The following is a 23,748-nucleotide window of genomic DNA, read 5'->3' as shown; positions in this document are numbered from 1 at the left end:
TTTACAGGATGTGTTGATGACATGAATTTAAAGCTTTCATTCATGGGGCATCATGTGGGGCATATATTTTCGTCATAGGGGTCAACAAGCAAATTGATAAATGACAAATAGAAATATAATTAATATCAACTGATAAGAGAATAACTTCCTATGCTTTACTCCATTATTCATAGTTAAGCATCATATCCATGAAACTATCAAATTTATTAAAGATGACTTTTTTTTTTTTTTTTTTTTAATACTAAAACCGGCAAAGAAGCGGGCGGTGTACTGATGAGGGTGATCACCGCCGCCCATAGCAATTGCAACGTTAGGTAACTTTGCGATTGAAGATGACTGATAATTGTTGTAGAAAGAAAGAAAGACAATCTCATTTATTTCAGGTATGGAAATATAAGATAAAAGTATAAAGAGAACATATTACAAACAAGATAAAAATGAATATAAACAACAGAGAAGTAGTTTTTTTTCTTTGCTCAGACAAATCCATGTAGAAGGTACCTATAATAGATTTTCCAAAACATTGTCTTAAACTATAAGTCTAATATTCTGTCATGACCTTTTGGAGGTGTACAATGTATAATAAATAAAGTTTTCAATGGATATTTTATTTCATTCTCATAAATAATTACAAACATTTATTGTTTCAATGAGATTTGTATACTTTGTAAAAATTGTTCATTTTGGGAATTATCTGTATGATAAAGGGTAAGGTAATAATTATTTAGAACTCATCTAGTCCTCAATTAATAATCTAGAATTATATAGTTTGCTCCCTTGATTATAGAGTTATTTTGTACATCAGATAGTTGTGAACTATAAAAAAAAAGAAATATGTCTCCCTTATTAGGTACTTGTTTAATGTATAGACAGAAATATTTTGATCAGTTTTTAAATTGCTTAAGATTTTTAGCCCCTGAAGTTTTACAATCAACAAAGGCTTTGTCTTAAAGCTAGTACATTTGATGAGTTTTAGTACTGACATTATTTTCATTGAAATTTAAATTAGTTGTTATTAAAACTTTAAATTTACTCGGATATTGTAACTGAACGGACAAAGCATTCAGATTTGTATTTTTGCTTTTAACCGTGTTCCATTTTTTCATAGTGGAAAATCTCACCTGCCGACAAAATTTTCTAACACTGAACTTTTTCCTGCTGATTGACCACCCACTACCGCAATTTGTGGTAGATCTAGGGACATATGCACACCCATTTGAACAAATGCATCTTGCAATTTGTTGACAATGGGTATGAGCTGTTGCATTCCAAAATTTCCAGACATTTTTGCTGAGAAACATCAATATTCACCAATATCACAATCACTAATTCATCATCGAGACTTCACATCATCGATAAACTGATATATTTTTCAATATGGTGGTTGGTGGGTGGTTATGGCAACCTACGTTCCGTTTCTCGTAATAAATGTCAAACATAGAAGGACGAAAATTATTTCTGTTATTTCAATTTAGATAGTCGATTAATGCAAATTATTAATTTTATACAACAAACTATATACTGCAACATACTATAGAATAAAATATGATAGAAGTATTTTAATTTTATCCGTCTTAAAATCTGCTCGATTTTTTTTGTACCTACATAATATGTGCCTACTTATAATTTTTAAATAATTGTCCGAACCAAGTCCGAACTCTTCGCATAATATAATAATCAAAAAATATGATTTTGATACAGATTTTGCAGAAATAAAAGCAAGTTTTTTCAAGGTTTACAAAATCAATACTGCGTGACATGCGCAATAAATATAGGCCACTATGATGTATATTATGTACTACCAAATATTACGCACGTCGTTTAATTTATTGAGAAAAATATTTATTTTTGATAAATTTTCAATGAGGTCTATAATATACTCACATAGTTATGAAATTTATGAAATTAAAAAAAATGTATTTGAATATTGGACTAAAAGGTTCATACAAAAAGGACTTTCTTATTTTTTTTTTTAATTATATTACTATTTACTCAACAAATTCCTTGTATAAGGCTCGAAATGATTTTTATAGAGTCTACGTGCATGCTATTTTTTAGTCATACTTAAAACAAAGTCACATATCGGTATCGCCTCTTTTAGCAGTTTTTAAGTAGGTAGTATTAGGGAAAAAAGGATTGGGTGAAAAAATATATTATATTACTACATACCTGCCCACAAAATTTTCAAGTACTGAACTCTTTCCTGCAGATTGTCCACCAACGACTGCAATCTGGGGTAGATCTAATTGCATATGAACTCCCAGTTGCGTGAAAGCATCTTGGAGCTTATTAACAATTGGAATCAATTGTTCCATCCCCATATTCCCGGCCATGGCTGCCGGCTTTATTCGATCTCCTCCTTATTCTGCACTTCTTCAAAGATCTTCACCTACTGATTTTCGTTCATCAATATGACGATATTCCTATTGCGCAAGCGTAGAACGGCAGCTGAATATTATATTTAGTTATCTAATATCTTGGGTTGAACTTCAAAGAGCATACGTTAACAATTAAAAAAAGTTTCAGTTATGTATCTCATTCAAACATAATTATTACAATACTGTATCTATTTAGCTTTATTTATGCTTCAATATTAAAAGTCTAAACGAAATCCTAAATAGTACATTTGCATATTCGTGCGTTTGCGAAACAAGAAGCTTTATAATGTGCAAAACGATTAGTGAGGTTAAATAAAGAACATGCACGCATATGTGAAAAGTGCATTTACTTTTCGCCTTGAGATTTGTGTATTCGCGGCAATCAAACGGTAGACGAATTTTTCATGGTTAAATTTATATGTTCGATTGAATATGGAGGAGACTATAGAACACGCATTTTCAATTAGTGCAATTGCTTGCAAATTGTAAAAAAACAGCCACCTCACAGTCACAGTCTAGTTTAATTTTTAGTACATAAAATACCCCGCTCTTGATCTCTCTCCAGTCGTGTAGGAATTACATCGTAATTGATAGTTAGGTAGATAATTAATATAATAAATTAATAACGTAATACATGTACGTCTTATATAGGTATCACTTATAGGTGTTTAATAGTACATTGTTATTAACCATTTTTTTTAGTAATAAATCCATTATTACCAGATCGCTCACAAGGTACAATATACATAGATAGGGAGGCGAGGTAGCTAAATGGCGTAATTCAACGGCGTCGTCGAGACTTACCAAAATCGAAAGAGAAAATAATTTCGAAAAGAAAAGCTTCTATGGTAAAAACCATTTTAGCAGTGGGTTTGGCGTGTACGGATTTTCAAAAATGTAAAAAAAAACAGTTACTTGGGCATTCTCGAGCGCGTCAGATATTCATACTACGTATGCCCCAAGTGCCTCTGATAACAACGGTATACTAATCTGCCGGTTTGCGTGGTGGGGCTAGGCATATAAATTCGTCAAAAATGCACAAAAAAAAAATTTTCGGAAGGGGTGTTAATTAGGCCCCAAGAAAGCTCCCCTTAAAAAAACTGACGATTACGGCATGACGATAAGTTACGATGAATTTTTGAAAATGCAGAAAAAAAAAGTCCTTTTGAAATACTCGAGCGCGTCAGATTTTCATAGGGGAGGTTTATCTAGGTATCCTGAAAGCATATTTTCTTAATCTGATAAAAATGTTGGTGGGTTCTCTTAATCTGACCGAAAAAGGTTTGTGGGTTTCTTTTTTTTAATCATCGTTATTTCATATCAATTTTTCTTACCACCCTCAGTTTTTGAGATATACTCAAAAAACCGGGAGTTTGAGTTTTTATGATGCTTCAAGTAAAAAAAAATTAAACTTTGGACAAAAATGAAAAGAGACCTTTTTTTGTAAAATAAAATTACCTTTTTTGTTTATTTAAACTTTTTTTTTTGAAAAAGTATAGTTCGAGACTTATATGCTGCAACGCGTTTTTCGGAAGACGAAATGGCTCCTCCAGACTTCCGGTCATGCGGAAACTGGCAGATTTTGTGTTTTTAGTAAGTTTTAGATTATATTCTTCAAAATAAAAATAAAAAAAATCGCGCTCGAGAATGCCGGGCTTACGTTTTTTTTTACAAGTTCGCGACCCTATAACTCGGCGGCGTCAAGGACTTATGGTCAGATTAATTAAATTTAGTCTTAAAACACTAAAATCAACCCCCAATATCTTAATCTGACGCGCTCGAGTATTTCAGACTATCGATTTTTTTTTACTATTCTGATCGTCTATCCTAGGCGCGCGTCACTACATATAGAGCTAAATAGTGAAAAAGTTTGTTCTATTAGGTCTAAGGTATCTCTCACAGTATCTCTCATATCTTAAACTGCCACGCTCGAGTATTGCAGAAAATTCCCCTCTTCGCCTCCCTATCTAACACATTCGTGTAATGTTCGAATGTTAGCACGCATTTATTTTGTAGCTACAAGTTTATTTTCTGAACGCATCGTTTAAATTTAATTTGTCATGTTTTCCTACAGAGGGCGCTGTGTCGCGTCTTTGTGACGTCACATTATTGATTGTAAAGGAGATCGTCTTTTGGAGACGCCATCTTAAAATAAAGTGATATAAGTTTTGGTAGCGTAGAATTTAAAAAATCCAAAGTAATCTTAATTTTTAGTGTAGCATTTGTGCTTATATAATTTTATTATAATATTACTAAGTGATACGGACCAAGGTATTAGTCTATTTTGGTTTTGTTTTATATCTCTTTGCGATAAAAATTCGTTTGTTATTTACCGTTCTCTCTATTCTAAATTTTGTTAGTACCGTTACTTCAAGAAAATTTTTGTCAACTTCTTTACGGTCATAAGGGTGAAAAGTGTAGTTACTGACGCTGAAAAAAACAGAGATCATCGATCCAGCGTCCGTTCAACCTACGGATGTAACACGTCAATATACTCTGAGGGCAGGGCTAAAAATTAGTCTATCTCAGTGCTGTGAAAGTGTTTTATGAATTTTATGGTTCCAGTGATCCGTGAATTGTGAGAAGTGTTACGATAAAGTAAAATTACGTTTTCACATTTAGTTAAACGCTAATAACGGTAAATAATTAGCCGTTTCGTCTGCGAAACAAGCTGTGAAGGCCAGTTCTTTGTGGTGATTGTCAGTGGGCAGATAGTTTCGTTTTTTGTGTCAAGTAATAGACCAATTGTGGTCGTTGCAGTTGGTGGTCGGAGCGAGGGTGACCTCCTGATGGTGTGTACATCGCAGCATGTCTGCACTCTCGACGCCGGGCGGCGGAGGCAATACGGCGCAGAGCAAGCCGACGTCCGGCAAGCAAAAATATCAGAAGTTGGACATCAATAGTCTGTACTGCGCCAACAGGGTATGTGACCTACATACTTACAAAATTGTTAAAAAAAATATGTTTACTTAGACAATATCTTTGTAGTTGGTATGCTTTCAAAATTTAAATGATCTCTTTTCTAGCCTTGTTATCATCTGTATCCTAAATAAAGTGTTTTGTTATGTCAATTCAAAGACACTGTATGTTAATTGTTTAGACATGATGACAAATAAGTACCTACAAGGCTTTTCAAATGTCTTCCTATTTAATTTAGAATAATGAATCAATGTCATATTTTTTTCTAGGGACAGGAATTCAAAAAGTACAAGAAATATTTATTGAAAGTAATGTAATTGAAATATCATTGATCTAGAAGGTCATTGACCTTATGAGATGACCTTGTCCTTGTGTGTATTCATTTGTATTAGAATTATAAGGAAGCTTGAATTAATCCTTTATTTCATTCAATTTATAAAATATAAATACTGAATATCATATTTTTTGTATTTACAGAACGAAAATTCAGAACCGTCCTCAGTTAAATCACAATTAAGCCGCAAACATGGAATGCAAAGTCTTGGAAAAGTGCCTTCTGCGAGGCGTCCTCCTGCCAACCTGCCTTCTTTGAAAACTGAAACTGGTCAAGACCCAAGCGCAAAGTAAGTACTTACCTTGCATACTGTGATTTGAAACAAATTTACATTGCCTATTTAAACTTCATTAAAGTACTCACTTATTATAACTCTCTCATTAAACTTGTACCTTAGTCTAAAATGTCTGCCAAAGTATAAGAAAAATTATATTTACTAATAATTTTTTTTTTCAGCTTAATTTCTACTGTCACTACTACTACAACAGCGGCAATATGTACCTCACAGACAGCAGTAAGTGTATTTTATTGAATTGGGTTTCATGTTTATAGGCTCTAATTACATAACAGCATAAACAGTAACAAAATATTTATTTAAATGTATAAAATTCTTCAATATTTTTTTTTGTAATTGTAAAAATCTTTTAGACCACAACGTCAACGAGTGGTGCCATTGCGGGCACAGGGTCAGCAGGATGGGTGGCGCTGCCCCCACCATCGTCGCCACACTTCCGTACAGAGTTCCCCTCATTGGAGGCAGCAGCTCAACCGTCACACCGTTCTTCAGATCATTCTGCACCCCAGTTACAACTGAGACCACAAAGTAAGTCTTACTATAAAATTATTAAAATTGGTCAGTTTTGTGTCGTATATTTTTACAATTTACCTGTGCTCTATAACAGAATCTTAAAACATACCATGTACTTTTTATTTGTTTTAATAAACTTAATAATATGGAAATATATTTATACTAACTATTGTAGCGGAAGGCAGTTGGACGTGCGGTGGCACGGCCGGCGTTCGGCAAGAAACTACATCACCCGCCGCCGCGCCCGCCTCCACGCCTGCTTCACAGCAAATACCCGCCTACCGCGCCATTGTGCCATCCTTCGTATGTAGAAAACATTCAGCGTTACATTTGAAACAATAATTTTTTTTTAATTGCATAGGTTACTCATGTTACAATTTGTTTTTTGTTTAACAGCTGATGAAAGGTAGCAGTGGTAGTGGGCTTGGAATAGGACCTTTGAATACACTTCGTGATAATAGAAGTAATAATAGTGGCAGTGGGGGAGGTAATGCAAACAATAATAATTCTGGAGGCCCTAGACCAAACCCAAGGCCATCAGCTACACCGAGAGCTGTTGAGGTTCTTACAGCACGACCCATCCTACGCGATGAACAAATATCTTCACTTGATGATATATCGCGTGATGCTGGATGGGCTCAACATGACGACATTGATTATGAGTAAGTATTATGAGTAATATTTTTGTGAATTAAAATTTACTTTTTTTTTAATTCATTATCGCAATCGTATATCGTATAATTTACTGAGAAAATAAAAAATGTTGGTGCTTTTAAAATTTAAATCCAGTTTTCCTTTTTATTGTTTTCGGTAAAATAATTTTGTTAATTTCAGTCAAAAACTGGATTTCTCTGATGGTGAATCTTCAGCACCAACCCCTAAAACCAGTAGCAAAAATAATAACCGCGCCAGTATTGACGTCGAACGTGTGGATTCTAAAATCCAGGATCCGGGTGATGAAGATCAGCTGTGGGCGGAGCGTAGGCAGAAGCAAAGCAATGAAGTTGCTCAAGCCGTCGCTCGGGCTCGCCAACGCAAAGAGGAGGAGCAGCGCCGTCAAATGAGGGACCCTTCTACGCAATCTAAAGGAAACCGTGATAGAACTGATAGAAATGATCGCGATCGTGAGCGTGATCGTAATGATCATAGAGAGAGAGATCACGATAGTCGAGAAAAAGATAGAGTGGAAAACAGGGATCGTATGGAGAATAAAGAAAGGGCTGACCGGGATAGGGATATAAGAGATAAGGATCGCTTAGACAATAGAGACCGTGATCGTATGGATAATAGGGAACGTTTTGATAATAGGGATCGCGATAGAGATCGACCTATTGATAATAGAGACCGAAACAGAACTGATAATAGGGACCGTCAGGATGCTGATAAAGATAGGGAAATGCGTGATCGTAATGATAATAGAGACCGTAACGATAAACGGGAACGTAACGATAACAGGGACCGTAACGATAACCGGGACCGTAACGATCGTGACAGATTTGATAGAGAAAGAGACCGTAATGAAAGGGATAGAGAAAGAGATAGGGCAGACAGGGACAGAAATGAACGGGATCGCGATTTTCGCGATCGTGATAGAGACTACGGCCGTGACCGCGACCAAACCAATCCTGCCTTTTCCAAAACGTTCCAAGCAAATATTCCTCCTAGGTTCTTGAAACAACAACAAAATAGACAACAAGACGACCAAAAGTATAGACCCAGGCGACAAGAACCCCCGGCGTATAATGCGCCAAGACATGCTCCGCATAATGGCCGGCGTTCTTATTCAAGGTAAGTAATATTATGTAATAAATTCATACTATGTATTTTTTAATTTCATCTTACATAAAATAAACTCGCTTTATAATTAATTAGGGCAAATAAAAAGCTGTACTTGAATACAAGTTATTGTTTAGAAATCAAGATCAATAACAGTCAAAACTGAAAGTTTTTGAAGTAGATCAGCTTATAGTTTGTTTAGTTTTAGTATTTGTATAATTTTTTTCGTCACAAATTTATTATTTTTTAATTTTTTTTCTAATGAGTTTCAACAATGCGATGTATTGACAGATAGAGGTCCGTATATGTATATTTAAATAGAACAAATAGATACTAATAATAAAAAAAGAATGAAAACCATATCTTAATATTATTTCTATTTTTTATCTTTATTTTCTATATAAAAAAAAAATTCACATAAAAATAAATGCAAACTAGGATTCAGTATTTATTACTTTCGCCAAAAATTTTCTTATTTATTTATTTTATCTATCAAATTTGACCTGACCTATTTCATTTAAAATTATTAAGGTTATTTTAGATAGAATAAATTTTAGTACAACATCCATTATAAAAAGTAATTGTTTTCTTAGGGATTATTCTGACCGCGAAGATGATGTAAGACGGGATAAAGAGAGCTCAGGACCCCAATGGAGATCGGAAATGCAAGACCAAGATAGAACTGGTAGAGACTTCGATCGTTCTAATTCGAAAGATTATGGTGAACAAAAGGATCGTCGAAATGAATCTGATAGAAAATCATACGAAAGTGCGGTTGAAAGTAGTAGAACGGCAGCTGATAAGTTATCTGAAGTATTTGAGAGGAAAAGTATTGGTCTTTTTGAACCCTTTGTTAATTCCGACTCAACTGCATCAGTAAAAGCTCCTGAAAGAAAGACTACACCACCATCCAATGTTCCACAACGTGATTCCTCTGAAAAAGACTTCGGCAAAACATCCTGGGCAGAAGTTGCCAAGGAAGAAACTAGTAACCAGAATACAGTAAAGCCTCCTGTAGAAAATGTGGTTCCAATAAAAGGCAATGAACAGCTTTTAAATGAACCTTCTTCTTATATTGAATCTAAAGAAACTGCTTCTACTCCAATTTCAGTAGCACAAACACCACAACAGAATATTGTTGCAGTAAATATTTCTTCTGAAAATAATGGCACACAGGCCCAGATAAACAAATACTCTAATAACATCCCTCACCCTCAAAATTATGTTCATCCCCTTCAATCTAATCAAGCTTCTTCTCATGTACAAACTCATAATACTTCTTCAGTCACCTCCCTTCAACCTTCATTTACTGATAGTCAATCTCTTCCTAAACCAATAAATGTTTGTCCTCCTAAAGTTGAAGTAGTTCCTAATTTACAACAGCAACAGCCAGTTTCAGAACATGTAACTTCACAAAATAATAAGCCTGGTTTTAATAATAATATGCAAAAAAGTGAAAAGGTACTTTTGGAGACTGAATCAGTTATGACCAAATCTAATAACGATCCTTCCATTACCAACATAAAAATTAACGATCCACGCTCTACAGAAGCTATCCCAGCAGACTCTATCAATATACCTGCTGAGGAAGTAAAGAATGAAAGAGTTAGTAATGAAAATCTTACCAAAATTCCTCCTAAAGAACCCGTGGAAAGAAAATCAAGTGGATCTGGATCTGAAAAGAAAGGAAGAGGATTTGGAACTGGTGGTTATAATGTGTATAATAGAGGTTGGGGACCTAGAGAATCTCGGGGGCGTCGGTCACACCGCAGTTCACGATCTAATAATAGAGCAAGCGAGTCTGATGGTTCAACTGACGCGGATCGTAAAGAGAGGCGTAGAGCACCACGGAGCCCAAGAAGACCTAAAAAACAGGATAGACCTGAAGATGTTGGTAATATTCATCCAGATCAAGTTCAGGTACCTCATGCAACTGATGCACTGGAGAACAGGGAACCCTTTGCACCCCGAGGTCAACCTTCACGTCGTGGTCGAGGTGGTTTTCAAGGTACTACAAGACCTCCTGCTCCTGCTAAACGAGTTACAGGTTATGGGCCACCAAACACGAAAAGTCCGTTTAGTCAAGCTAACCGCGTGAAAGAAAATGAAGAAGTAAAAGAAGGAATCCCAGATGATATGGACAAAGGTGGCAACAGGCAGCGTACAGGTTCATCAGGAAAAGGACGTGATCGTCGTTCCAGGGGTGGAATGGGGCCTAACAGCGGCGAAGATGAAAACTGGGAGACAACTTCCGAACATTCCGAGGGTGGCGGAACTCGCCGACGTTCTGTTGGGGGAAGACAATCTGGTCAATCTCAAAAAGGTGGAAATCGTAATCAAAATTCAGGGAATAGACAAAATGGTCGTAATGCACCAGCAGCTAAAAAAGATAACTTATCAGACAAAGGAGTTGATGTCACAGAGGCTATGACTGATTTAAAGATTTCTGCAGCTAAGAATGAAGAAGCAGTTGATGATGGATTTCAAGAAGTGCGTAATAAAAAGACTTCAAAAGATGCGCGAGGTTCTTCTGCAAATGCTAAAGACGAAAGTCAAAATGGTACAAAACAACCTCGTTCACGCTCCAATCAGGGAGGCGGTAGAAACGGATCTTCAACTCGAAATTCTAGCGAAAAATCTAACTCTCGTGGATCAGCTCCTGTGTCTGGTAAACCCAATTCGCAATATGAAAGGCCGCGTACAGCTAATCTGCCTCCACGTTTTGCTAAACAAAGACAAAAACAACAAATGGGATTAGTACCTAGTTTTATTCCTGATACGGGAGCAGCCCCACCTCCTCCTACAGTTAATGCTTGGGATAAACCAATTTCGCAAACTCTAAGGGGAAATGTAGAAGAGCCTTCAGAAGTGGTGGATAAATCCAGCCAATCGAGTCAAAGAAGTACTCCAGGTGATGCAAACAATCAAATTGACCCCAAACCTAATTCCACTCCTGTGGTTGTACCTGAAAAGACTGGTGTACTTGATGGATCCACTCCTCCAGTTGAAACAATAATATTCGAAAATACTAACTACAAAACTCCGCCAGCAGAAGCATTAAAATCAAAATATCAACCAAGTGCTAATACAGTTAAATCGCAAGAGGAAGTTGCTAGCGAGATGGAATCTCGAGCACTTCAATTTAATGGTGATGTAAGGACACGGCCCAGATCTATTCAAGAGCTAATGGCTGAAACTGGTAGACCTGTAAGCGAGGCTGAAGGATCCCTAGGGTTGCCAATGTCATTTGATGCAACACAAAAAACAGAAGATTCATCTGATATGAAATTAGACTTTGCGTTCGATTCTGATCTGGGACAATTAACCGAAGACAAATCAGCTAAATCACTTGGATTGCCACGTGGTACCCATATGAGTACTTCAAATACAATATCTCCACTGGCTGCCGATCTCAATTTAAAAATTGCCAGTGTAAAAAAAGTCTGGGAAATGCCAGCTGTTGCTGAAGGAAGTGAAGAATTACAGTTTGCCGGTTTTGAAGATGCGCACAATAATACAGATACAGGTGCCCCGCCAAATGTTTGTAAAGTAAAGCCGACGCAACAGTTGCAATCCCCACCGCCACAACACTACAATCACGTTAGCTATCCGGGAGGTTACGGCGGTCTGTCAGTACCTTCTCCGCCAGCTGTGTTATTTAATTCGTCGCAACAAATTCTGGGTTCCTCCCAGCAACTGCCACAGCAAGGAGGGCTCTATGGTGCCTTTTTAGATCAAACAAGGGGACAATTCGGTGGATTCCCTGCAACTCCATATGGGGCAGGATCAGCCACTCCATATAATTACCAGCCTCCACCAGATATGTTCCAGAGCCTTCAAAGTCAGTACCGAATGGTAAGTTAAAAACAAAAATCATTCATGCATATTATAACAATATTGTCCATTGAATTAAAAAATAAATTAGTTACCTACTAGTTATAATATAGTATTCATATATTATAATTAAAGGTTCAGTAGACAATAATATCTTTATTAATTTTTAGGCAGCAGCTGGGGGTGGCGCAGCTTTTGGTCAATCAGGACAGTTGGGTAATAGTCCCAGCACAGTTCTCATCTCTAGCACATCCAATTCATTGATGTCTGCCACAGTCAAACCATCTTCACAACAGATTGGTGCAATAGGTAAATACATGTTAAAAATGTTTGAACGTAATTTTAAATATTGAATACACAAAATATTTTTATACTAGTTACGCCAACGGATCCCCAAGACATTGCTGCGTCAACGTTTCTCACGGGAACGTATTGTACGGACGTAGCAGATTCCATTGGCGCAACGTAATTTTAAGTTTTCATTTTATATTCAATTAGCTTTATAATTATTAATTGTTAAGACTTGCATCGAGCAAGACGTATTGTAATAAGTTTATATTAAAGTATTTCTAAGTGAATTCGTAGTTTTTTTTGGGGCCTCCGGCTGTCTGAAACATAATTGGCGCAGTCGGTAGGATCCTCAAAAATTATAAGTGGCATAGATAGTGACCTTCGCTATCGCTACGAGGATCCAGAATCTACGGTTTCTGCGGCCTGGAGGCGACATCCAAACATTGATCCCGAAAGAAGCCGAATTTTGTTAATGTAAGTACATAGAATAGATCTGTGTTACTTATCCTTTTAGTTTTAATCCTTTTTGATATTTTTTATATTTCCAAAATTTTCCATCCGAGAGAATTATTTTCCCGGGCCTGCATCGAGTAGGTTATCTCGTAGGTCGTATCTAGATAATAATCGTAGGAATTTAGGTAGCTTAGAAAGTATTTTTGAAGAGATGGCTGTACATGACCCTGACGTTATATATAAGGCCTTACGCCCGGTTCCCGAATTCGACGGGAACCCGAATGTTTTAACTAGATTCATAAAGATTTGCGATCTAATAGTTAACCAATATGTTAGTACAGGGCCAGGTAGCGAATTATCAAACTTATGCTTATTTAACGGTATTTTAAATAAAATTACCGGTTCTGCCTCTCGGTTTATGAATTCAAACGGAATTCCCGAAAATTGGTCCGGTATAAGGTCGGCTTTAATTAACAACTTTTCCGACCAAAGGGATGAGATTTCTTTGTACAATGACTTGTCTATGGCTTCACAGGGGTCCTCAACCCCGCAGGAATATTACGAAAGGTGCCAGCAACTTTTTAGTACAATCATGACTTACGTTTCGCTTCACGAAGTGATCGAAAGTACAATCGAAGCTAAACGTACGCTCTACAAAAAAGTAGCCCTTCAGGCTTATGTTCGCGGTTTGAAAGAACCTCTAGGGTCACGAATTCGGTGTATGAGGCCCGAGACGATGGAAAAGGCCCTCGAATACGTGCAAGAGGAACTTAACGCGACATACCTGCAAAATAGAAATAGTTTTCAAAAATTAGATAAAAAGCAATTTAATTTAGGGCCCATGCCTTTGGGGCCCCAATTTTCATTCAGTAATACACATGTTCCAAGAAATTCCGAACAATTTGCACCGATGCCTAGACCTAGTACGCATCAACCTGTTCAAGGTCGGCCGCAATTTAATAATTTCAATAGGCAGCCGACGCGAACACAACAGATGTTCCGCGCTTTACCACCGAACTATAATCCGCAAAGTAACGTTTTTAGGCTACAACCAAAATTTAATCAAAATCAAGGTCCGAAACCAATGAGCGGCGTTAGTCATTATGTAACTAAAGAGATTCCATCTTCCCAAATTGCGCATAATTTTAGGAATAGGGAGATGCACATGCATGAATCCCAAATACCTCATGAAAGTTACTACTTTGATAATAATTTTAACAATTATGACAATAACTGTTACTATGACCCTGAACAATACTTTAACGATTATAATGACTATGACTCATCTAACCTTGACTGTAACTATATTGAAGAACAGCATTGCGACTTATCCCAAGTAGTGACACCTGAGTTAGAGCCCTCTAGCGGTGATAATGAAAATTTTACGAAAAAGTGCCTCTTAAAAAAGCCAAGATAGAACTTAACATTCAAACGCAAAGGCAGCTTCCCTTTATACAAATTTCAGATCCACCCTTAAAATTATTAATTGATACTGGTGCTAATCAGTCGTTTATAAGTCCTGAAGCAGTTCAATTATTTTTTGCGCATGTAAAATTAGATTACGATCCCTTTGAGGTAACGAACGTTCACGCGACAACTCGCAATGATTATTCAATAACTATACCGTGCTTTTCGGAATTTAAGGATAACGAAAATATAAAACTTTTTATATATAAATTTCATGAATTTTTTGATGGGCTTATAGGATTAGATTTACTTGAATTTTGGGGCGCAAAAATTGATTTGAAGGACAGAGTTTTAATTACGCGTTATGCTCGAAACCCTATCCTCATGTATAACTCGTGTAACATTAATTTTTATGAAGACGTCATACCTGCCGGTTCATCAAAATTGGTTAAAATCCCCATTAATTGCGAAAATGGTGACGTCATCATTTCTGAGCAGGCTGTAGGCAGCTGCGTGATACCCCAATGTTTAACTTCAGTAGTGGAGAATAGAGGTTTCCTGGAAGTGTACAACCCATCTCCGCATGACGTAATTTTTTCATTAACTAGACCAATTAACTGCGAAATTTTTAATGCAGAAGTTTTTAGCGATAATATAGTTACATCTCGTGCAGATAAAGTTTTATCCAAACTTAGAACCGATCATTTAAATCCGGAGGAACGTATTAATTTAGAGAAATTATGTGCTAGGTACGCGGACGTATTTTACATTGAGGGAGAAACTCTCACGTTCACTAATAAGATTAAGCATAAAATTAGGACAACGGATGAGGTACCCGTTCACACTCGTAGCTACAGATATCCATTTATTCATAGAGAGGAAGTCAAAAGCCAAATTAAAAATATGTTAGAACAAGGTATCATTAGACCTTCTGCATCTGCATGGAGCTCACCTATATGGGTGGTCCCAAAAAAAGCAGACGCTTCAGGTAAGACTAAGTGGCGGCTTGTTGTAGACTTCAGAAAGGTTAATGAAAAGACAGTAGATGATAAATATCCCATCCCCAATATAAATGACGTCCTCCATAAGCTAGGAAATTGCCAATATTTTACCACCTTAGATTTAGCTAGTGGATTCTATCAGGTGGAAATGCACCCTGATGACGTCCACAAGACAGGGTTCAATGTCGAGCATGGGCACTACGAATTTTTACGTATGCCCATGGGATTAAAAAATTCTCCATCAACTTTTCAAAGAGTGATGGACAATGTTCTCAAAGACCTACAGAACACGATTTGCCTAGTTTATCTCGACGATATCATTGTTTTTAGTACGTCATTGCAAGAGCACATGAATAATTTGGAAAAGGTTTTTGCAAAATTGAGAGAATCAAATTTTAAAATCCAAATGGACAAGTCAGAATTTTTAAAATTAGAGACATCGTATTTAGGCCATGTTATTTCTAAGGACGGAATTAAGCCTAATCCGGACAAAATTTCAGCAATAGAAAAGTATCCTATACCTAAAACGCCTAAGCAAATTAAACAATTTCTCGGTTTATTGGGCTACTATAGAAAATTTGTACCCGATTTCGCTCGTATCACAAAACCTCTAACGCAGTGTTTGAAAAAAGGCAAGAAGATAATTTTAGACACTGATTACATAAATTGTTTTACGAAATGTAAGTCTCTCTTAACGAATGATCCGATTTTACAGTATCCAGATTTTAGTAAAGATTTCATTTTAACAACGGACGCTTCAAATTTTGCTTTAGGAGCTATCTTATCGCAAGGTCCTATTGGTTCTGATAAGCCTATCTGTTACGCATCTAGAACACTTAATGACAGTGAATTAAATTATAGTACTATAGAAAAAGAGCTTTTAGCTATAGTCTGGGCAACAAAGTACTTTCGCCCTTATTTATTTGGCCGTAAATTCAAAATCGTTACAGATCATAAGCCATTACAGTGGGTTATGAGTATGAAAGAACCGAACGCAAGACCAACGCGGTGGAAACTTAAGCTTAGTGAATATGATTTTTCGGTAATTTATAAAAAAGGAAAAGCTAACACAAACGCAGATGCGTTATCTCGCGTTGAAATTCATAACGAAGAAATTAGTTCCGTATTAGTTAACACATCAGTAGATAATATTTCAAATAGCTCATCCACAGAGACAGTTCATCTTAGCTCACCTAGACGTAATCAGAACGCAATGAGGTCTTCAACTGAAACGGCTTATTCACCATCAGGTGACCATATATCGCTAGGCTCATCCACGGAAACAGCACACACTAGTAGAGAAAATCCTATACTCGAGGTACCAATTACAGATGAACCATTAAATAAATTTCATAGGCAATTATTCATTACGGTAGTAGGCGATATTAAACGTAAGCCCAAAGTAACTAAGCCTTTTGAAAATCACACGCGTATTTCTCTCCAACTACGTCAACCTTACCTTGAGGAAGATATAGTCGATATGATTAAAGAATTTGTTAGTCCAAAAATTAAAACCGCGATGTTAATAGAACCATATGACTGTATGTTCGATATTGTTCCCATTATACAGGAAAAGTTCAAAAGTTCGTCTTACAAGCTTGTGATAGCCAAATCCGAGATAGAAAACGTCAGTGACTACTTAAACCAGCAGGATTTGATTAGGAAGTACCACGATGGTAAAACAAACCACCGAGGGATAAACGAATGTTACTTAGCTCTTTCTAAACGTTATTTTTGGCCTAAAATGAAGGATGAAATAACTAAATTTATTAACGAATGTAGTATATGCGGTCAGGTAAAATATGACAGGAAACCCATTAAACAGCAATTCAAGGTTGTTCCACCAGCTACAAAGCCTTTCGAAATTGTTCACATAGATACTTTTACAGTTGAGTCCGAAAAATATCTAACTATTATAGACGTGTTTTCCAAGTACGCGCAAGCTTATTATCTCCGAGATATTACTGCTATAAGTATTGTTCAAGCTCTTTTAACATTTTCAACGCATCACGGTCTGCCTTTAACGATTGTAACTGATAATGGCACGGAATTTACGAACCAAATTTTTTCTGAATTCGTTAACTTACATAAAATTATTCATCACAAAATACTTCCAAATTCGCCGAATGACAACGGTAATATAGAAAGATTCCATTCCACGCTTTTAGAACACCTTAGAATACTTAGATTAAAAAATAGAGAGGCTATGGTGACGCATTTAATACCGTACGCACTTTTAGCATACAATAGTACTATCCATAGTTTTACAAAATGTAGGCCGTATGACCTCATACTTGGTCATATGGATCCTAGAGACCCTGTAGATATTGATCTAACAAAACACTTAATGCAGCAATATATATTAACACATAGGAGTAGAGTACAGGAAGTATATAAAACGATTAACGAATTTTCTTTACAAAATAGAACTAATCTAATAGAAAATAGGAATAGAGATCGGGATCCCGAGATCCAGTACGAACCTGGTCAGATAGTATTTGTCAATAACCCATTAGCTGCCCGTAAGAAATTAGCACCCCGTTATACTAAAGATAAGGTTTTAACTAACTTGCCTATACATATATATACCTCTCGTAAAAAGGACCCCGTTGCAAAACACAGACTTAAACGTGTGCCTAAGACCGCCAAATTGTTACAGGATACTGATGCTTCTCACGATCCCCGTAGTAATGACACAGGAGATAAAACTTGACGACTTAGGAAATGGACCAGGACTACTGCCGTTTAAACTTGGACAAGCGAGACTTTTGACGCACTATCATACGTTTTTAGAATACATAGAACTTAATGACATTGACATTAAATTAAGGACATTACAGGACCAACTTATACACTATAAAAAGACTCTAGACAGTGAAGCTTTAAGTTTGTACGAAAATCAAATTGAGCACCTTTCTTCTAAATTAGTGCAAGTTTTAGAACAGCTTAAGTCGCTTGAGCCAAGCCGTGTAAAAAGAGGTCTCATTGATGGGCTAGGATCGGTAATAAAAGGCATAACTGGTAATTTAGATTATACAGACGCAATAAGATACGATAGTGTTATCAAAAATTTAGAACACAATCAGGATCAAATAGTTAATGAATTCAATAGTCATATTAGTATAAGCAAAGAATGGATGAAACGTCATTCTGAACTTATATCCAAAATTGTCGAAAATCAGGTAAAGATAAATTCTACTTTATTATTTTTTATGACGCAACAAGACTATAAAATATCCCGTTTGATAAAATATGCTAAATTTGCCCAGATCCTTAGCATAATGACAGAAAATGTAGATGATATATTGCAAGAATTGGTTAGAATCGAAAATACATTAGCTTTCATTCGTACGTCCTCAACACATCATTCTATGTTAAGTTCAAATGTGTTAAAGGATATATTAATAAAATTAAATACTATATATGGTAAGGATAGAATTTTAGAGTTAGAATTAAGACAATATTACGATATAATAAAACCAGGATATTATTTTAATGGAAAAAAGATTATAATTGTTCTTAAATTTCCAATAGTATCTAAGGATTCATTTACTTTTTATAAATTAGCTGTTTTTCCTAATAAGTACATGCAGGCTCTCATCCCTCCTTATACTTTCATTGCCACAAGTACACAGTCTTTCTTGTACATGGAGGCTGAATGCCCGAAGTACGGTAACGGGTATCTTTGTGAGATAAAAACCAATCAGATCCAGACGAAAGCAGACTGCATACAGGATTTTATTCAAAGTCAAATGTTGGGCCAAGGATGCAGGATGACGGAAGTAATCCTTTCTCAAGAAATGATACTAGGATTGGATGACAGACACTACATCCTATCTATGCCACACCAGACGAAAATACACCTAAAATGCAAACAGGACGATTTCATGACTGTTAATGGCAGCTTCCTCATAACCGTTCCTGAAAATTGTATCCTGGAATCAGATAAATTTAAAGTCAATAACGTTCAAGATAGAATTCGAGGACAACCACTGAAAATAAGTAATATCGACTTAAATGAAATACACTTCAACCACAGCCCTGAAAATCATGTAAAGTTGAATTCAATAAATTTGGAAGATCTGCATAAGATTCATACTAAGATACTGATGCAAGCACCGATTGAACTAGAAAAGGATACATCGACGATATACCATACCACTGTCCCAATTTATACATTCCTTTTGGGCACTTTGCTACTTTTCGCAACTTACAAAGTAATCCGTTATAAGAACGTTACGTGCTGGAAGAATCAAGACGACCCTAATACAAAGACGGAAGATCAAGACAGTCAAAATTGTACCGAATCTTCGCCAGGACCACAGTTTCCAGCAACATTTTATCACACCGTGCTCAAATAGTTGCTGGTCTTCGGGGGGAGGAGTTACGCCAACGGATCCCCAAGACATTGCTGCGTCAACGTTTCTCACGGGAACGTATTGTACGGACGTAGCAGATTCCATTGGCGCAACGTAATTTTAAGTTTTCATTTTATATTCAATTAGCTTTATAATTATTAATTGTTAAGACTTGCATCGAGCAAGACGTATTGTAATAAGTTTATATTAAAGTATTTCTAAGTGAATTCGTAGTTTTTTTTGGGGCCTCCGGCTGTCTGAAACATAATTTACTACATTTATTTATTTATTTATTTATAACACTTTATTGCACAAACAAAAATTTGGACAAAATAACATTATAATACAAAAGAAAGGCATAGTTTGTACAAGAGGCCATTACATTATAAAGTCTATACAAAAGTTTTACCAAAATTATTACCTATCAAGTATATTTTGAACATGAATGATTATTTTTTATCGCGTAGTTAATGCACAATTCGCAGGGAGCAAGGGCGGCGGCGTGAGCGGCGTAGGCGGCGTGGGCGGCGTGAATACGTTCCAGCAGCAGTACCTGGGCTACTCGGGGCCGGTGGGCGAGGCGCCGTACTCGCTGCCCGGCCTGCTGCCGCGCCCGGCGCCGCCCGCCAACTCGTACTACTCGCCCTACCAGCCGCCCAACGCGCCGGCGCCCACCTACCCGCTGCAGTTCACGCAGCCGGCGCAGTCCAACGCGTTCAGCTCGCAGTTCCTCTCCTCGCAGCTGCACGTCGCGGCCGCCGTACAGCAGATGCAAGTGAGTGTACATAACGAAAATAAATTTATCGACCCACATTTTATTCATCTACATTCACTTAAAAACTAGCTAACGTAACGTTTGTAACATCGTAAACCTTAACTATAGAAAGTAAACCTAAAAACTAAAGGAAATTTAGAAAAATATGTCCCAATGTTATCATGGTCTCAAAAAAAAATTCATAATGAAATGTTATACAATGCTAAAACCAAATACTACAACATGAAACTATTTCCACCAGCAACAATACCGCGCGCCGCCGCTGCAGCAGCAGTACGCGCCGCAGCCGCGCCCGCCGCCGCAGCAGCAGCTGAAGAGCCCGCTGCACGAGCACGCGAACGGGTTCCCGCTGTGCGACTCCGCGTCGCCCACGCCGAAGGGCGCCGCCAAGCCGCAGAAGCCGCCGCACTCGCCGCCGCAGCACAAGTACCACCAGCACCCGCAGCACCAGCAACACCAGCAGCACCCGCCCCCCGCGCACACCCCCCACCAGCACCACCACCAACAACACCAACAGGTAACTATTGTGTGGATCGATATCAGTCACCCGCCTTTGCGACATCTTAATGCTCACATACATAATAACAGCAAATTAGCTTTCATCTTCGCTTCTTTAATTGAAAACTATCCATGTAAAAATTGCACATAACTCATTAGTTTTGATTTAATTTTGGAGTCGTTTTAATACAACGCAACTCAATAGCCCCTCATTTTTCAGCCTGGCATTGGTTTCAAACTGGAAGCGAAAAGTTTAACATAATAAGTAATCAGTTTTTGCACATGTAAAGCAACTAGTCGGCGGCGGCAACAACGGTCGCGGCGGGTGCGGTAACGGCGCGATGAACCGCAACATGGGCCCGCAGCGCTACCCGGCGCCCATCCAGCGCCCGCACGCGCCCGCCATGCCGCTGTACCGGCCGCCCGCGCAGCCCGCCGCGCGCCCGCACCACGCGCCGCGCCACAACCTCTACTACCACCACCCGCAGCGCAGTGAGTACTCGCACCCTGCGCAGTATTCGAACATTCACTGTAATTAAACCTGTTTTACCATTCATATTTGTGTGTTTATGCTCAAATGTGTTATTGTATGTATTATACAGTGACATATTTATAAAATTTTGCTCATAAAAGGGGGATTTTCAATATTTGGTGAAGGAAAACATGCGATATTTTAAACAGATAGAATTAGAAGTTGTGTGTTTATATGCCTTAAATTATAATGAATATTCGTAGACGGCAGCGGCGGCGGCGAGCCGTCCCGCGACGGGGGCGACACGCCGCTGACGGCCGAGGAGGCGGTGGAGGTGCCCGCCGCCAGCGACGCGCCCGCGCCCGCCGAGGTGAAGGCGGAGTGAGCGCCGCCGCACGCGCCTCACGCCCCACGCGACCCGCGCGCCCCGCACGTAGCACGCGGCTGACGGTTCTCTCGGTATTTTAAGTCGTAAATTATGGATGTGATGATTAAGATTATTTAAGATTCGGACGGAGACGCCTCAGGCCAGGGCTCCACACCGGAGCGCGCCCCGGCCGGCTCCGGTGGCCGCGACGCGAGGCGCTCCTTGTTTGTATGTAAATATCGGACGGACATCCGGCTGTCTAATTTGACTGTTATATTTTAAGTATATGTAAAACGCGAAGGTCGGCAGCTTCGCTGCGAACGGCCGGAGCGCTGCGAGGACTCTGCGTCCGCTTAACGATGCTGCCTCGAGACCTCTCACTAGTGAATATGTAGCCACGGTTTTGCATAACGAATGACGATGCAATATAAATAAATAATGTAATTTGGAGCGGAACGACCGAGTTGCGCTCGGTGTCATCTGACCGGTGCGCGTTAGCGCTCCATGTATCATAATCAATTATTATATGCGAATAAAATTATTATGACCGATATTGGATTTTATTTTCTTAAAAACAACACCCCTTTTCTATAGAAAACTTCAATATGTAGTATGCTTTGGTTAGTGTTTGTTTTTTTTCTGAGGACAACTATTTTTCTAATGACAATAATAAAATTACTCGTCATTAACTAATTAGGTACCTACATCTAAGTAAATAGTAATACTCCAGTCAGTAAAAACAATCAATTCACAATAATTCCAAAAGTTTTCAAACTTCGGTCAAGTGAATAGTACATTGGGATGAAAATAAATCTCATTTTGCAACCTTGTCCGCAGTCCGGAACATTGTTAAAATTGCAATTAAATTATTTTTTGTTGTATGGTCGTGAAAAAAATTACAAAAGTTCTGCAAACTTGGGGAAGTTTTCGATATAATATTTCATATCACGTATTAAATTTGCAACCAATCTCAGTGTACGGAACATCTTTTAATATTGAATATTAATATTTTTTTTTTTTTTTTATTAAACTGAATGAGGTTGCAAATTTGTATATGTGTTACCGGAAATGTATGTAATCCGTCATTGTATACAATTCCTAGGAAATGTATATAATTCCTAAAATCGTACGGAAATGTGTGAAATAAATTATTTTATACACATTTCCTAGGAAATCTATACATTTCCTAAATAGCTATCGGAAATGTAAAACATTTAAGATATTGATATGTCGCAGGCAAGTTGTATATAATCTGGCCGTTTACAAACGGTCGGCATTTAAATAAATAAATAAATAAATATTTCAGGACAGTTTTCACACACGGCACGATCTAATCCCATACTAAGCTTTCGCTTGTGTTATGGAAACCAGATGGCTGATAAACATACATATTATATAATTTTAAATAAATACTTATATAGATAATCAACACCCAGACACAGAGCAAACATCTATGTTCATCACACAAATATTTGCCCCGGGCTTGGAAGGCAGAGTCACTACCAACCAAGCCAACCGGTCAGTCAATTTTGTAGTACCTAACTATGCCGATAATTCGTAATCAGAAATTTTTGGTTTGGATAAGAGGGTGGGTTAGGTTAGGTTCGTGTTTTTTAAAACTACTCAGAAATAGGAGCCCCACGCAGTGGGGCTCCGTCGGCTCGCGACCGTCTTTTTGTAGAATTTTGGAAAAAGACGAATTTTCGGCATATTAAAACAGCTAGCCGTAATGTAATACGGCGGATTGTACAATCCGACTGCGCCAAATATACTAGTACGGGAGCTAGCAACGTTTAAAAAAAAGTCATTTTAGTATAGTTGGGTTTTTGATATACTGTTTCTCTTGCTATTTCGGTTAGAGTCCGGGCTGTCTGGCTGGCCGCAGTGGTTGCGTTTATTAGTGCGCATCTTATCTGCACAGGAAAATATCCTTAATTTAAAGTCATTTTTTAACGCGTAATTTTTAATTGTTTGCCTTTAGATAGATCCATCAGACATAATTTTTTTATTGCAAGACGTTTTTTTCGTTGTAAAATAGGTGCCATACGCAATTTTTATTTCAAAATAACTAAAATGT

The 23,748-nt window shown here is 37.6% G+C and overlaps 2 protein-coding genes across 19 annotated transcripts in view; one reads left to right on the top strand and one right to left on the bottom strand.

Annotated features, from left to right (window-relative positions):
• Positions 1-2,395, bottom strand: part of LOC123705748 (dynamin) — a 29,323-nt gene extending 26,928 nt beyond the window's left edge. For 3 of the 14 annotated variants that reach the window (XM_045654757.1, XM_045654763.1, XM_045654765.1), the window contains exon 1: positions 2,170-2,395. In XM_045654757.1, coding sequence (XP_045510713.1) covers positions 2,170-2,333 — 164 coding nt within the window. In that variant the 5' untranslated portion in view covers positions 2,334-2,395. Of the gene's footprint in view, positions 1-1,121; positions 1,396-2,169 lie in introns of those variants that run through there. The other 11 variants (XM_045654758.1, XM_045654760.1, XM_045654759.1 and 8 more) reach the window with 5 other exon arrangements.
• A 2,093-nt stretch (positions 2,396-4,488) lies between these two features.
• Positions 4,489-22,222, top strand: LOC123705747 (protein PRRC2B-like). 5 transcript variants are annotated; one of them, XM_045654754.1, is made up of 14 exons: positions 4,489-4,649; positions 5,139-5,300; positions 5,775-5,920; positions 6,088-6,145; positions 6,280-6,454; positions 6,615-6,742; positions 6,836-7,101; positions 7,274-8,227; positions 8,809-12,070; positions 12,220-12,358; positions 20,045-20,334; positions 20,576-20,851; positions 21,123-21,363; positions 21,568-22,222. In XM_045654754.1, exons 2-14 carry the CDS (start codon positions 5,187-5,189, stop codon positions 21,687-21,689), a joined length of 6,171 nt encoding a protein of 2,056 aa, XP_045510710.1. In that variant the 5' UTR covers positions 4,489-4,649; positions 5,139-5,186; the 3' UTR covers positions 21,690-22,222. The 5 variants fall into 5 exon arrangements, with proteins under 5 accessions (XP_045510710.1, XP_045510711.1, XP_045510708.1 ...); XM_045654755.1 differs by having other exon boundaries at positions 20,027-20,334; positions 21,123-21,324; XM_045654752.1 differs by having other exon boundaries at positions 20,027-20,334.
• Positions 22,223-23,748: the final 1,526 nt, after the last annotated feature.

Source organism: Colias croceus, chromosome 2 (assembly GCF_905220415.1).
Source record: "Colias croceus chromosome 2, ilColCroc2.1".
In the NCBI taxonomy this organism is placed as follows: domain Eukaryota; kingdom Metazoa; phylum Arthropoda; class Insecta; order Lepidoptera; family Pieridae; genus Colias; species Colias croceus.
This window is presented reverse-complemented; position numbering and strand designations above follow the sequence as displayed.